Source organism: Nematolebias whitei, chromosome 16, assembly GCF_014905685.2.
Source record: "Nematolebias whitei isolate Nwh7 chromosome 16, NemWhi1, whole genome shotgun sequence".
In the NCBI taxonomy this organism is placed as follows: domain Eukaryota; kingdom Metazoa; phylum Chordata; class Actinopteri; order Cyprinodontiformes; family Rivulidae; genus Nematolebias; species Nematolebias whitei.
Window position 1 is genome coordinate 2,373,667 of NC_056513.1, and position 16,980 is coordinate 2,390,646.

At 40.5% G+C, this 16,980-nt stretch overlaps 1 protein-coding gene across 2 annotated transcripts in view; it reads right to left on the reverse strand.

The window, feature by feature from the left end:
• zgc:158270 (uncharacterized protein LOC791213 homolog) overlaps positions 1-16,980 on the reverse strand; it is a 26,862-nt gene that overhangs the window by 532 nt on the left and 9,350 nt on the right. The window contains exons 3-13 of one of the 2 annotated variants that reach the window (XM_037690047.1): positions 11,639-11,773; positions 11,380-11,484; positions 10,088-10,138; positions 9,259-9,315; positions 8,264-8,356; positions 7,564-7,702; positions 6,956-7,083; positions 4,917-4,973; positions 2,318-2,389; positions 1,809-2,240; positions 55-69 (exon numbers count right to left, since the gene is read on the reverse strand). In XM_037690047.1, coding sequence (XP_037545975.1) covers positions 55-69; positions 1,809-2,240; positions 2,318-2,389; positions 4,917-4,973; positions 6,956-7,083; positions 7,564-7,702; positions 8,264-8,356; positions 9,259-9,315; positions 10,088-10,138; positions 11,380-11,484; positions 11,639-11,773 — 1,284 coding nt within the window. The remainder of the gene's footprint in view (positions 1-54; positions 70-1,808; positions 2,241-2,317; positions 2,390-4,916; positions 4,974-6,955; positions 7,084-7,563; positions 7,703-8,263; positions 8,357-9,258; positions 9,316-10,087; positions 10,139-11,379; positions 11,485-11,638; positions 11,774-16,980) is intronic. The other variant, XM_037690048.1, reaches the window with a different exon arrangement.

Below are 16,980 nucleotides of genomic sequence, written 5' to 3' on the forward strand. Positions count from 1 at the left end.
ATGTAAAGAGAAGTCTTTCCGTTGTTGGAACAGTTGTTTTAGTGAAGTTCTCACCTTTCGAGGAGTCCTCTGATGCAATAAAAGACAAACCACAGAAAGAATTAGGAGGATTAAAGACAAAAATCTGTTTGTATGCAAACAGTTAAAAAGGTTTTTAGGTTTGGTACCTTGCACAAGAGAAATAGATAAATATTTCACATTGTAATTAAATTTATAAAAAAAAAGGTCTGTTCCAGTAAATTAGTTCCTTTCTGTATGCTGCAATGAATTAAGTGAGAGTATCGCCCACTGGAGATGCCACACAGTTTCAGTACAAAGTTTTGATCATGGGCAGGAATCTTGTTATTTGGAGCTTTTAGTGATTCATTTGAACAGTTTCTTTTCTCAGATGGGATACTACAAACAACTTCAATGATTTATTTTATTTCTAATTAACTCATGAACAAAACTATGCATACATATTTAATTTAACCTCAAATGAGCAGCTGGACGGTTTAAACTTGGACACAGTTGGGTGATCAAACAGGACCAAGATCTCACACATTAAGACTCGTTTCTGATTGGACCAAACAGGCAACAGCTTCTGGAACGGCCTTCCCAAAACCCCGACTTCAACCTAATTTAAGTTTTTATTAATAGTCCACAAAGTTTTAAAGGAACTCTACCGGTCTTCCAAAAAGGGTGTTCAAATCTTAGACAGTTTTCTACCAGAAGCTCTTTGATGGCTACAAAAAGCAGTTGGTTTAACAGCTACTTAACTAAACACGTCGAGTTTGCTCGATTTGGCTCAGTTTTGTCAGGTGCGGTCACATTGAACAAGGGGGTTCCACAAGGGTCTATTTTAGGGCCCTTGTTCTTTTTACTCTATAATAATCAAATCTGTGATCAACTTAAATTCTCCTCTTACCATATGTACCCAGATGATATAATTCTATACTAGTCAACACCCTCTCTAGATCAGTACACTTAACTCTTCAGACTGATTCAGCACCTTCTGCTCTTCGTGATTCAAAATTAGTCCTGAACGCAAGCAAAACCAAAGCTAAGTTGTTTTCCCATAATTCTGCAGTAACCATTCCTTCTATTAAAACATTGAATGGTGATATCACAGATATTGCAGACACATACAAATACCTTGGTATTTGGCTGGATAAAGACTTTAATTTTAAACATCACATTACATATCTAATAAAAAAGCTAAAATTTACTCTAAGTTATTTGTATAGACAGAAATCATGTTTTTCTATTTCTTCCCGTATGCGGCTTGTAACAATAAAATCAACTAGTTTTGTTTTTAAAGGTTGCATCATGTTTTATCTTTATTCCATCTTGGAAAAAGAACAGTTTGAATTATTATAAGGTCTGCCATTGTGTATCTGTTCCTCCTTCCTGTTCCTCTCAGACTCAGCCGGTCGAAGCAGATGGTCCTCTTGTCCTGATCCTGGTTCTGCTAAAGGTTTTTTCCTCACGAGGGAGTTTTTTCTTTCCACTGTCGCCTTCATTATTGCTCAAGATGCGAGTTCTTTGATGGAGTTAAACTGAAAGCTGCTCCTCAGACAAATAATGTTAAATTATTATTTTTATATATGAATGTTTCTGTTCAGTCCCTGAGTTGACTTCTGTTGTGACTTGGAGCTTTAGAAATAAACTGAACTGAACTGTCTAAAGTTAATGTCATGCACGTTCACGGTGAATGGGTATAAACTTTGGACCTCAACTGTATTGAAGCTTGAATCCACTAGAGAAGCTTCACGCTTATTTAAAGCTAAAGAGTCAAAAAGCTCCCGCTCCACAGCTGAACTGCTTACCTGCTCCCAGAGGATTTCAGCCACCTTGTCGATGACTCCGCCAACTTCACGAAACTCTCCCGAGTACTTGACGTAAGCCCAGACGCAGAGCGCTGTTAGAGCCACGCCCATCATCAGATTGCACAGCATGGCCACAGAACAAATGCCCACAAAGCCAGTGACCAATGACACAATGTACATGATGAACATGACGGCAAACAGCGTGGCGGGCGTTCGTGCTGCGTAGAAGATGTTTTTGCCGTCATTGTGTTTGCTGAAGTTTGCATAAGCTTCATCGAGCTCCATCTCCAGCTGGTCCTGGTAGCGCTTGCAGAAGTCCTCACCGCCCATCTTCTTAACCGAGCGGAAATGCCGCACGGATGACTGCCGTAGTTCAGTGTGACGGCGCTCCAGTTCTGCTGGAGAAATGTAAGGTTTGTCTCCACCGCAGATCTGACAGAGTGAAAAACACCATTAATGTTTTATGAAACACAAACCGGGACCTTTGACACGAAGGATCCACTCAATACCTGCTCCATGTTTTTGTTGTACATGTCTTTGGCTCCGGCTACAGCTGCTAGGTTATTTGCTTCGGCTGTTGCCTGGGTAACAAATGACAGCACATTAGCAGAGTTACTTAATTTTAGCGAAGCTAACATGAAAATGTAAATCATAAAAACTGTCACAAATAATACACACATTTTGTTCAACACACTTCAGACCAGTTACAGTGATGCTGGAAAGTCTGTGAGAGCTTGGACTCCTCCAGTCCACATCAGACAGATTGTGGACAAATGGAGGACATTCAAGAAGACCGTTGTTCCCTCCCCAGGAGTGGTGGACCAACAAAGATCACTCCAAGAGCAAGACGTGGTAGGCGAGGTCACAAAGGACTCCAGGGTAACTTCTAACAGCTGAAGGTCTCTCTCACATTGACTGATGATCATGAGTCCACCATGAGGAGAACTGAACAACAATGGTTCATGGCAGGTTGAAGGAGGAAGACACTGCTCTCCAACAAGAACATGCTGCTCGTCTGCAGTTTGCTGAAGAGCACGTGGTCAAACCAGAAGACTGTTGGAAGAATGTTCTGTGGACGATGAGACCAAAGTAGAACTTTTTGGTTTAAATGAAAAGAGTTCTGTTTGGAGAAAGGACAAAAGCATTCCTGCTGAAGAAACATGGTGGTGGTAGTCTCATGGTCTGGACCTGTTTTGCTGCATCTGGGCCAGGACTTCTTGCCATCAGTGATGGAACAATGAATTCTGAATTATATCAGAGAATTCTAGAGGAAAATGTCAGAACATCTGTCCATGAACTGAACCTCAAGAGAAGGTGGGTCATGCAGCAACAATGACCCTCAGCACACAAGAGGTTCTACCGAAGAATGTTCAAGAAGAATAACGTTCATGTTCTGGAGGGTCCAAGTCAAACACTGGATGAAACAGATCTTGTGACATTGTAGAAGCTCATCGAAACAATGCCACAGTGAATGCATGACGTAATCAAAGCTAAAGTTTGTCCAACTAAATATTAGTTTATGACCTTTATTTTGGTGGCGACGTTTTTGGTTGCCAGGTAGTGTACTTATTTAAACGAAGTCATCCTACTCGCACCGTTATATTCTACCATGTTGTTGATTACTATAATTCTTTTGGACCTTGTAAATATTATATTTATTTTTCAGTTTTTGGTACTTTATTTTGTACGGTTATTGCATGCTTTAGTATTTCTTTGTTTTTTTTGCAAGTTGAATTGGTTCTTCTCGTCCTGAACATTTCAATACAATGTTGACCTTGTGCTGACCTGCATGTGATGACGACAACGACAACAACGACAACAACGACAACAACAACAACAACAACAACAACAACAACAACAACAAGATGATAATTAAAAAGCTGTGGGCCAACACTGCTCCACTGCATCTTCTCTCAACATTTCCGAATAGTGGCTAAAGCTTGACCCATTTAGGTTCTGTCCAAACTGAAATCCTGTTTGGTGAATGAGCAGATGTTTGTAAACAGATATTTAAACCTCATGTCCACATGGAAACGTTTTAGGAGCCCCAAACCAGCAATGTTTAAAAACTGGTTTCAGAGTAGGGAAAACAACATTTTTGCAGCGTCACCTTTGTGTTTTCATGTATTCAGTCAGTCTTTATGAAAACTGGTCTGAACTTAAACAGCTCCTTCTATCTAATCAAGATGCTCAAGGATCTTTACAACCGTCTGTGCCTCAGTTGCCTCCAACACACATTCATACATTTTTCTGCACCACCGTTTAATCTAGCCGTTTTGTTACTTGAAGATTATTATTGTTTGAATTAATTGTTGGAAAAAAAGGGGCAGATAAAATAAGATTTTTTTATTTCTTCTGCTGACTTTCATTTTTATTTTTGATTGTATTTTTTTATTGTTAATGGAGTTGTTTTGTTTAAAAAAAAAAAGAATAAATTTTATAAATAAATAAATAAACGAGTCCCGGAGGCTCAATGGGACTAACCTGTCTAAATAAAGGTTGAATGAATGAAAATACAGCACTCTACATGTGTACAAAGACTAATCGGAGCTTTAGATCACATTCACATACAGATGGGACACACATCAGAGGGTTCAGTGTCTTGCCCAGGGACACTTCAGCATGTGGAATCGAACCACCAACTCTCTCACTGGAGGACTGCTCTAACCACTCAGCCAAAACAATGTTTTCATAGACCCACCTCTAATCTTAACTCTGACACGGAGCATCCTCTTGTTTTTGCGTTGACGTTTCACACCCAGTGCGTAAGCCCTGCGCCGCGCGCCACTCCTCGTTTCCTGTTTTTGGTGTGTTTTCGTAAAAGCAGTTGAGGGCTGACCTCAGCATTTTGTCATTTTCTGTGTTTCCATGTGGAGGAAAACATTTCTTTTGAATGGTGCCAGGTTTATGAGGATTTTTTATTTTAGAAACGAGTCAAATCATATTGTTTTATAAAAAATGTGTTTCTGTGTGAACCTCCGATTATAACAAGAGAAACAAGAAGCCGTCGGACGAAGGAGTGAAACAGTGTGCAGCATTAAAAAGACAAAATGAAAAGGTTGAACACTGAAACATATTGGAAGCAGCCGATTCACAAGTTGAACTGACCTGCAGCATCGACTTGGGGTGAGGAAGCTCCTCCCCCTGGTAGATTTTCATGTAGGCCTAAAAACACAGCACAAAAAATGACAAGTTTGCAAAACCACCACTGAAAAATACAATTTAAAAAACTACTAAATAAATACAGCTTTTATTTTAACATACAATGTTTTTTAAACCAACTCAAAGAGCTGCAGAATTATTTAAAATTGATTTTTTTTTGGTTTATGTTTCTGAATGAGAAGAAAGAAAACTAGTTAAGACAAATCATGGCTACTTTTTAAAAATAAAAATCACAAGCTTTTACGTTTTATTCAGCTCATGCAGAGGAGTTTCACCTTGACAGAACACACCTGTGAACTGCGCATGCAAAGTCCTTTTACGTGTAAACAACAACAATCAATAACAAAATTAAGAAACCTAAACGTTACTCATCAGAGACGCAGGGCTGTGCTGATCAATTAGCTGGTGAACATAATCGAGGTGTTTTCAGCTCGACCGGTGCGTCTCCAAGTGAAAAGCTGTTGCTGAGAGAATTAAAACGTGACGGCCAACGGTGGCCTTGGTCATTAAACGTTGAGCACGTCACGTGCGCTGCAGCGGCAGCACTGACGGGAGCTCCGCTCTTTCTTTGTTCCTGTTGTTTTTGACTTTTCGGCGCCTGCACTGCACATCCACACCCCCCCCACCCCCTTCCGCCCCCCCCGTCCCCCCCCTCGGGCTCAGGCTCCAGAGCCTGTCATGGCGGCCGTCTCCACGATCCTCCATCTGCCTTTCTGCCTTCATGGACCGAACTCCACGGAACAAATTGGTTCCGCTGGGAACTTTGGATGTCTCGTGTCTGCCAAACTCTGTTCCGGAGGGCAGTCACCGTCTGTTGCAGCAGTCTTTATTATCATCATGCTGCTAAAAGAAGAACGTCACTGCTAACAGAACCTAACTAACAGAACCTCACTGCTAACAGAACCATGCTGCTAACAGAACCATCCTGCTAATAAGAACATGCTGCTAACAGGACCATGCTGTTAAAAGAAGAATGTCACTGATAACAGAACCTCACTAACAGAATCTTATTGCTAACATAACCTCACTGCTAATAGGATCATGCTAACAATAAAATGTTTTTATAACACTATTTTTATTGCATTTTATTGTTGTATATTGTTGTCTGTACTATATGTTGTTTGTCTAAAACAGTCTTCTATGAGGTACTTTGTACTGATTCATCCTACTTGCACTGTTGTATTCTACCATGCTGTTTACTGTATTTCTTTTGGACCTTGTAGATGTTGCATTTCTTTTTCACTTTGGTCCTTTGGTTTGTACTTTTGTAGCATGTTTTGGTTTTTCTTTTCTTTTTTGAAGAGTCGAGACGTTTCTTCTCGTCCCGAGCGTTTCATTGCATTGTTGACCTTGTGTTGACCTGCATATGACAAATAAACAATAAACTAAACTAATTATAACCTATCTTCAGTCACCCCATTCATTTGAGGAAGTTGTACTTTTAAGCAATATAAATATTAGCAAGCATAGCTTTCTCAAATGATGGCGGTATGGATATATGGTGGTGGCCATCTTGGATTTTGACGTAGCAACCCAGTTTTTGATCAGGACCTTTTTTGACGCCTAGATGCAGCCGCACATCAAAACGAAAGCGAGTATCTCACTTGTTTTTCGAGCTATAAGGCTCACAAGACAGACGGTATTTCGGATTCCACTCCGGTCTGCGACAGGAGACAAGAAAACTGAAAGCAAGAAACTTTATGGCGAGTTCAACCCACCCCGTTTTGAGTTTGCTAGATAAACCTTGTAAACGCAGAAATTTTGCGACACAGGGAATAATAGTCACCAGTAACTTACGGTTAGAGCAGACCTCATCATTATTTAGAAAATATTTTACTGGAAGACAATAAACCCCTTTAGACATTTTTCCCTCATTAAAAGAAAAAAACAAAAACATTTCTCATCCGTGTCGTGCAGCTTCAGTTCTGCATGAATCAAATAAAAAGCTGAGTTCAGACTTGATGTTTACAAACTGGTAAACTTACTTTAAAGTAATGCAGCAAGTCTCTGCATGTGATTTTTACACCGCCAATTTCTTTTTCCACCAGGTTGTCAGGAGAGAGAAGCGTTGGCACCAAGTTCACCAGCTGCATCTTAAACTCCTCATCGATATCTGAAAAAACAGAAACAAGCTGAAATCATTTTTAACACCGGTAACAACGCTGGATCTAATCCCAACCAGGGGCCTTTCTGGGTGGAGTGTGCATGTTCCCTCTGTGCTGCGCGGGTTTTCTCCCACAGATGTTAGACTGATTGGTAACTCACAAGGTGAGAGCGAGTGAATGGGTGTTTGCATCGTTTGTCTCTGTGTCCCTGTGATGGACTGAGACATGTCCAGGGTGTCCCCCGCCTCTCATACAGTGACTATAATACATTTGTATACTGTCATGTACATATCGAGCATAGACAGATGCAATCATTAAACATTAACATTCAATTATTTTAATTACAACTTTATTTTGGAGTCAATAGTTTGTGTTTTTTTCATTTCAGTTGTATCAAATTATTGTTATAATTTAATTAAGTTGCCTTGAAATGCTGCTGAACCCAGCTGGAGCCCGTTTGAGCGGAGTTGGCGTGCTAAGTGTTTTACCTGTGAGACGACCGTCAAAGTGAGGGTTGGTCGCCACTCTAAGGCCGGGGTGTGGAAGCAAAAAGCAGCTGATGTTGGAGAAGCAGGAGTGGATGTGTTTCCGGACGTTCTGCAGCTCCTCGTGTTGGTTCTGTTTCACCTAAACACAAGAGCGTTGATCAGTCGCACAAGTTCCTCTGCAGTGGAAGATTGTCGTTTGTTTCCTTTTTCTCTGGAAGGTAATTCTAGGTGTTTTAGGTGGACGGTTTCGTTTGTCTCGACTCTTTAATGAGGTCCATAAAACTGGTGGCATGCTATATTCTGCTTGATCTGCTGGTCTTTGTGGAAGTGGGGAGTGGAAAGACAACATTATGAACCACGGTGGGACTAGGAGAGTAACCATGTGTTCGATACTGAGACGAGACAAGAAGGTCTCGGTTCAAAAAGGTTGGCACCCCTGCTCTGGTGCATTTTAACTGTTTCACTCTGAATAAATACTAGAGAGTCGTAGTTTTTTCTCTTCCTGCAGTAATCCGACATACTTTGACATCAAGCTGCTACTCACGGCTGACATTTTGGCAACTCTTAAAATTGGGAGGCGACTGCGCTAACGGCACTTTGAACAGATATTTTACCTAAAGTGAAAGCTCAAACACCAGTAAAAGCAACAAATGAGGTCAATGCAGCAAAGCCTAAAAAAATAAAATAAATAAATGTTCACCTGCAGTCGTTTCTCCAAGAAGCTTAGCCCCCCCTCCAAACCGTACTGATGTTCATAGGGATAACTCCAGTCTCGAATCAGGAACATCAGGGTCTGAAAACAGAAGCAAATTCACTTTTGTTTCACGATAATGTTCAGTTTCTGGACAAACCCACTGATTTCCAGAGGTGGTGGCCGATAGAACATGAAGGGTCAACACTTCAGGTGTAATGGCCACCTTGTTCAGAATGGTACAGTGACTTTTGTTTAAGCTGCACTTAAAACTGTAGCAACACGCTTAGCATGTGTTAGCTAAAAACACTAAATACAAAAATCAGTAACTTTAATAACTATATCAAATTAAGTCAGGTCCTCTGGACGGTTTCTTTTTGTTGAAACATTTTGTCCTTCGTCCTAAAGACGTCATCAGTCCGAGGAGCCACATCAAACTCAGTCTTATAAAAAGCACCTTCTCATGGTGGGTCAACCAGTTTGATGTGCTCAGAGGTTTCTGGAGTCCACCCTCTCCTCCGCCGACTCGTTTGAGGCAGTCGTGTCCAGAGAGGTTCAAAATAATAAAGATATTCTGAACCACTCTGGACATGAAACTTGCTCATATTTGAGATTATTTTGAAAAATAAACAAATAAATAAATAGATTTCTAATACTAATTCAGTTCTGTACTAAAAGTCAATCCATAAACTGAGATTTTTTTTTTTTAACCTAAAGTGGCCATAACATGCTTTTCTGTTTAGATTTTTGTTTTCAAGCTTAAAAGTTCACTGCTTGAGCAGACGTTCAAGTTCAAGTAGGTTTATTGTCATTTCACCACGTGTGGTGCATGAGGTGGAACAAAATTATGTACACACGGTCCCAGTTACACCCAACAAAAATATAAAGAGTAAAGAGAAACGGTAAATAAGAATCTAAGATATAAACTAAGATATTCACCTTCTGGTTTACTTCAAATCCCCTGCACTGTTTGTATTTGTGTATTTGTGTGTAAAAACCCAGACCTGGAAGGGTTTCTCGTAGACTTCCTCCATGGCAAGTCGTCCATATTCAGTGAAGAGCTGAGGAAGAGAAAAACATTCAGAATTAAATCTTCATATTGCCACAACAATAAAAATGCTCTTTCATGCAAAAAATAAAAACTCAGACAAACATCCAACACAAACACTTAAGAATCGTGGTGTTCGTGTTGGATGTTTGTCAGTAATGTGCTTGCTCAGTATTGTGCAAGTGCACACTTGAAATCATTCAGACCTCAGCTCACACGGATGGAAAAACTGAAGTCTGAGGTTTAGAAGATTTAGAACGTCAGTTTGGTCAATTTGATTAAGTATAACGGGAGCTGACAAACCTTTGTTCACAGTTAAAAACAGTATTTGTGTTGGTATTTTGCCCGATACTTAGAGATTTTACAGTGAACTTGGCAGACCGCGCTCATGCTCAGTCAAAAAATAAAATGAACTCAGTATCAGTAACAAAAGTGTTGGTGTTCAGCCCTTTCCTGTTTTATAACTGGTTGGAAGCAGTTGGGACCAAAAATGGAGTAAAATCCAGTCGTTCTACTTCCAGCTGGTGAGCCGGACTGTAACTCAGCACAGACCTGCCCCAAAACATCACAAGAACCTTATACGGACCTGATCTTCTAAAGATCACCCTCCCCAAGCCCGTCAAAATAAAAGACACTTTGTTCAGCTTTGACTTGCATTAAATTTTAAATGTCAGAGAACATCATGCATTTTCCTTTCAACAGAAACCTTACCTTTACCTTGTTGCCACCTAAATAATGAGAATGCAAATATCAGAGAAATAATAATAAATAAAATAAAGTCTGACCTGGAGGTGTTGAAGGTCATCTTCCTGGACATTTTGGGATAAATTGTACACCTGGAAAAATAAAATAAGACAAAAGATACGTACACACTGTTTGTGTGCGTTCAAGGGTTCAAACACGATGAGTTCATCGTGTGCTGGTCGTGTGCACAGGCTGAGGTGCGTCCTGCTCGTTTCAGACAAGCAACATCAAAAGGACTAACAGAAAACTGTCAGACGGCTTGACGACATTTTATACCCGTGTTGAAAAAATATCCTCCATCATTTACTCTGAGTGCAACGACAGATCCAGACATGTGAGTATAACTCCAGTCATGTAAACGTTCACTCCTTCAACTTTCAGGGTTTTACATAAAGAGACATAATAAAAATTATCTTACTTTATACCAGGTTTTATAATTACTGAAATCCAACCTCAAGTTACAAAAACAACTGATTCCAGTTATTTTTCATCAAGTACAAAAAGTCAAGAAGGAAAGTTGTGCATGAGAAACTGAGTCCACTCTTGATGCTTGAGCTCAGAAGCAGCAGCTGATCAAGACGTTGGCAGGAAGTGATGCCGCCGTGTCCGGCCGTTATAAAACATAACCTTCAATATCTCCTAAAGTACGTCTTCCAAAAATTAACCACAGGGTGAAGCAGTGTCATTTTTAATTTGTTTCTATTTTGAACTCGACTCTAGGTTTATCTTAAAATTATACAAAAGTCCACGTTTCAAGTTTAGAGAAAATTGTTTTAAATAACACAAAAGTGACGATTGTTGCTTTTTTAAAAAGCCGTTAAATAACGCAGCTGTCATTATGATAAAATGTAAATTAGAACAAATTTATTTCTTAAAATATAGCTTTTAAATTGCATCTTTGTAGTTTTTTAGTTTTAATTAAGGTGCATTTTTGTTATAGCAACATTGTTGGTAATTTAAATAAGTTGCACAAATCTTTGAGCTCTAAAATGACACCGGACAAAGTTTGTGCAAGTCTCACTGGAATTAAGGAGGACTGCTCATAATTATAGTCTAACAGCACGTTCAGGTTGTGAATTGTATTTTTATTTACAGGTGAAAGCTGAGGTGAGGAAAACAATAACTAGACATAAAGCAGAAAAATCACCACAAGAACTAAAAGTCATCTAGTTGCAGGTTTAGTTTCTACGATTGCACGGTTTCTAAAAAGCCTGTAATCTTTGCGCGGTAAGTTTTGTTTACAACTTTTGCTGGTGACGAAACAAATGCTTCATTTTGTAGAAACATTTTTAGCTGCAGTTTCGATGTGGAGACGATCGGAGCTGCTGCTCACCTGAACAGAACTGGTCATGGTGCTCAGGGCAAACAGCGTGGCACAATCTTTGATGGTAGACTGGCTGTCAAAAGCTCCCTGCGTGTCCACGAGTAAAACTGCAACCTGTGGGGAGAGAAACAACAAAAAGGAAACATTTCTACAACGACACTTCAACGTCGACCGGCTTCTTAGAAGCTGTCAGGAGAGTTTAGACTTTCACCAAGTCCTGCGATGGAAGCACGACCTTAAAAAGAAAAAGAAGTTGTTGTGAACCAACCTTGTTCCCGTCTGGTTTCTCCACCACAAACACGTCGCTCCAGGCCAGAATACCTGTGGTTTCTCTCTCACAGCCGCCTCGCCAGGTGAAGCCTGTCAGAGGTTCCTCCTCACCACCAATCCAAGAATCAGGAGACTGGAATTTAAAAAGAACATGGCTCATTATTGTAATATACAACAGGCAAATAAAAGTTGATATAAAACCATGACATAATGAGTTGTTTGATTCATTTATGTAACTAGAAATTTGACAGTTTAATACTTGGATCAAAAGTTTATTCTATTTTTAACCCTTATTGACATCCTCTCTATGGTACAAACACATTTATCAGAGTCTGTATATCAAGAATTCAAGAAGTATTCTGGTGACGGCAGCTATATGAAACAACAGTTGTTGTTTCTCTCTCGTGTCGGTCCAAACCCCGTGTACATGGTGAAGGTTGTGTCCGGAAGGGTATCTGCCGTAAAACACTTTTGCCAAAACACACACTGTGTGCGAGTTCATCTAAGAGACACCGTACCGGATCGGTCAAGGCCCGAGTTAACAACGACCGCCACCGGTGCTGTTGACAAACAGGGTGCCGGCGGAAATTGTGCTCCTGTTAGTGGAAGACCACGAGGAGGGAAATGTCAGGAGACAGAGGAGAAGAGGAAAGTGAAGAATGTAGGACTGAGGGTTGCAACTCTAAATGTGGGGACAATGACGGGAAAAGGTAGAGAGCTGGCTGACATGATGCTGAGAAGGAAGGTAGATGTTTTGTGTGTCCAAGAGACCAAGTGGAAGGGCAGCAAGGCTCGCAGCATTGGAGCAGGGTTCAAACTGTTTTACCATGGTGTGGATAGAAAGAGAAATGGAGTAGGGGTGGTCCTGAAGGAGGAATTGGTAAAGAATGTAGTAGATGTGAAACAAGCATCAGATAGGGTGATGTGTCTGAAGGTAGAAGTAGAAGGTCTGATGCTAAATGTTGTCAGTGGTTATGCTCCACATGTTGGATGTGATGTGGAAGAGGAAGATACATTTTGTAAAGATCTGGATGAAGTGATAGAGAGTATTCCCAGGGAGGAGAGAGTGGTGATGGAGCAGACCTGAATGGACAAGTTGGTGAAGGAAACAGAGGATGAAGAAGTGATGGGTAGGTTTGGTGTCAAGGAAAGAAACCAGGAAGGACAGATGGTGGTGGATTTCACCAAGAGAATGGAAATGGCTGTAGTCAACACCTGTTTCCAAAAGAGGGAGGAGCATAGAGTGACCTATAAGAGTGGAGGAAGGAGTACGCAGGTCGACTACATTCTGTGTAGAAGAGGAAACCTGAGGGAGATTGGAGACTGTAAGGTTGTGGCAGGGGAGAGCGTGGCCAGACAGCATCGGATGGTTGTGTGTAGAATGACTGTTGTTGTGAAGAAGAGTCAAATCAGAGAAGAAGACCAAATGGTGGAAGATGAAGAAGGAAGAATGTTGTGATAAATTCAGAGAGGAGCTGTTAAAGGCTCTGGGTGGTAAGAAAGAGCTTCCAGATGACTGGACTACTACAGCAACAGTAATTAGAGAGACAGGTAGGAAGGTACTTGGTGTGTCATCTGGACAGAGAATGGATGTTCAGGAAACCTGGTGGTGGAATAGTGAAGTGCAGGAAGATGTTCAAAGAAAGAGATTAGCCAAGAAGAAATATGACAGAGAGGACTGAAGAGAGAAGACAGGAATGTAAGGAGATGAGTGTAGAGCAAAGAGGGAGGTAGCTAAGACAAAGCAGAAGTTGAATTATGAGTTGTATGTGTGACTGGACACTAAAGAGGGCGAGAATGACTGGTACTGATTGGGAAGACAGAGGGATCAGGCTGGAAAGGATGTGCAGCAGGTTAGGCTTGTTAAAGGCAGGAATGGTAATGTTCTAACAAGTGAGGAAACCATGATGAGAAGATGGAAGGAGAACTCTGAGGAGCTAATGAATGAAGAGAATGAAACAGAAAGAAGAGTAGAGGTCATAGAAACTGTGGACCAGGAAGTGGGAAAGATTAGTGAAGGAGAAGTACAGAAAGCTCTGAAAAAAAATGAAGAAGGGGAAGGCAGTGGGACCTGATGACCAGTGGAGGTTTGGAAATGTCTTGGAGTGATGGCTGTGAGGTTTTTGACTCAAATCTAGTTAGTACGTTGTTGCAGAGGTTTGCTACCTTGTTGCTTGAATTTTTTACTTTTTTAAGTTGTGCAACAAATTATTTCTCAAACTAGAGTTGTCACAAGTGTATTAAACCATCGTCAATTTAGTTTTTCTAATGCACTAAAGCTGTATTTGGACACTCGTATGGTAGCTCTCCTCTGACAGAAAACATAAGAAGATCTAAAATCTACACCAATCAACACTTTTCAAAATGGGTCTAAATATTCCTTTCTTTATTTCAAACGGCAGCAGATTAAATCACAGATGCAGGGGTGGCTGGGTACAATGTGGGCGAAAACAGACAAAATAATGTTTATGGCTAAGAATTTAGTTTTGCAAGCTTTGCACACCAGAAAAACTTACTGGTCGTTTGGTCTCAAACAGATTTCAGTGAGACTGCAAAATAAAATGTGCTTATTTCCCTGCAGTTCAGAGTTGCCAACTACTGGTAGTCTCCAACCGTCTCAGTCCAACTGGATAAACTTAACCTAAATCCCATCACTCATGTAATGCATGACAAAAATGGGGGAAAAGGCCAAAAATCAAAACGTTTTAATTCAGTTTTCTAGATGTGTTCAGGAATTGCACCAGAGGCATGTTATGGTGACCTGACATGCTGGAAAATTACTTGTTCCAAGCATAAAAATAGCCTTTCCATGTGAAATAAGCATTTCCCTCTGAAAGCCTATGCACAAAACCAGCATTGTGCACATTTTAAAATCCTCTTTGCAGTATAAAGAAACCTTCAAGATTATTTTTTAGTGCTTAGCACAGACTATTGCTCACAATAAATCCAGTTTTATTTACAACTTCAGCATTTTTAATACAGCCCAACCGATATGGAAATTTTGGCTATCACCGATATCGATACTGAGGCCTGAGCTAGTGCCAATAACAGATATAATAGATGATTTTTTTTTTTTTTACCAGTAGCTTTGTCACCCCAAGAATCTAAATAAACAGCTATACTTTTAAACCCGTTTTAACACTCGTTACAAAAACATGAATGTTAATATTTTACCTTTTTGAAATACTTTTGTTGTCAAAGTACAGTTCTTACAAACTGCAAAAGAACATTAATAATGGAGTCCAACAGTAAAGTCATGTCCCCATGACGGGTTGTTTTTGTTGAAATACTTCGTCTTTCATCCAAAAGACTTCATCAGACCGAGGAGCCACAACAAACTCAGCACCTTCAAATAGTGGGTCCACCAACCATCTTATTACCATCAAACTGGTTGACTGGTTAACAATGTAGCATAAACCATGAGTCTGTTATGGTAAATGGACGGTACTTATACAGCACCTTTCTATCTTATTTCAAGATACTCAGAGCTCTTTACAACAATCTGTGCCTCATTGACCCATTCATACAGCTCTATACTAGATCTCTACAAAGCTAACAGTGCTTTAGATCACATTCAGACACTGATGGGACACACATCAGAGGCTATGAGGGGTTCAGTGTCTTGCCCAGGGACACTTCAGCATGTGACTGCTGGTGGATTCGAACCCCCAACTCTCGCATTGGAGGACGACTGCTCTAACCACTCAGCCACCGTTATAGAAAACGTTTGTACTTTACCTTAAATATAAAATTTATATTATGTATCGTCTTCACAGTGGAAAAATACTGCGCTCAGGGTGATTGTGAAATAAGGACGAGTCATGCATCTCCTGTTCATCAACGTGGAACAACACAGCTCATAATTGATGGTCTTGTCTAACTAGGTCTTCGTTTTAGTCTAAATAGAACGGCGTTCATAAACTGTCAGCTCCGGTTACCAGAACACACAGGATCACATGTGCAAGCGCTCTAAAGCTGGACTGGACGTTTTGTCATTTACCCCACTCCTGCAGGCTGTGTGACAATGCATTCTGTACGACGTCCGTATACAGTTTATTGCTATAAACAAATTCAAAGACCATTTTTGAAGGGAACGTTTAATAATTCACGTGCTTCTGTAAAGTTTTATTTAGATTTCCACAGCAAGCCCTTCTTAAAATGGACTATTTTCACAGTCAGTCATGATTACCTCTAGAACAAAACTGCACAAGTTACAACCTTCACCAAGAACATCCTTGATAAAGTACATCGTACTACCCTGAGCTTCTTTTGAAATCTGTAAAAATAAAATAAGAAAATGAGTGACAATAATTTACATATAAAAAAATTATCTGCTTACTTTAGGAATTTTGAAAATCAGACATTTTGGATTTTACTTGTTTACATGAATGAGTCTTCATGCACGCTTCATTGGACTGATATTAAGTGAAATGTTGACTCGGTAAGCTCCAGCCCTTTCACACACACAGCCTGACAAACCCTGTATTCACACACACGACACTGATGTTTGGGGGTGACCGCATGACTTGTGTCCATACCAGGAGATGTCTGTGCTTTGGAGGGTCGAGCAGAGCGGGGTTTGTATTATTGTATTGTACTATTCACCATAAAGTTATAAAGTGTGCTACAAAAATATAAACCAAAAATGCCCTTCCTGTTCATTGTTTAAACAGTCAGTCACGCACCAGTGTTTCCCCTACCATTACACAAGCAGGGCGCCCCGCCCTGTCAACAGAACCGAGCACCCTGCCTACCCAACTGCCCCCCAATAACTGCCGGCACTGACAAAACAGTAAGCTAGCGGCGTGCAATATAGACGCACTAGCTAAAAAGCTACAGAGGTGGCCATAGACATATGTCTGGAGGTAGCGCTCGGTTTCCCTCACGCTGAACTGTCTCCACCACCTGAAAACTCTTGCTACAAACAGTGTCTCCATCTCCACCCCCCATCGACAAATATCACAGAAGATATGAGCGCCCTGCCAAGGCTAGTACGCTAGGGGAAACACGGTGTATGGTGAAGGTCTAATTAGCATTGACCGCAGAGACTTTTTTACAATTTTTGCAGAGAAGTAAAGATTTCAGACAAACAATGCATTTCATTGAGGACGACAAAGATAACGTTACTAACACTAATATCTATTTTACCTCTACGATATATTTATTGTTCTGGCTAAAGTTTTACAAGGCAATCTAACTCTGAATGTTAGGAAACACCTTGTATCTGTCACTTTCCTTCCCTCCACTGATTACGGTGACACTATTTACATGAACGCTCCTACAAGAACCCTGCAGATGTTGGATGCTGCAGATGTTGGATGCTGCAGATGTTGGATGCTG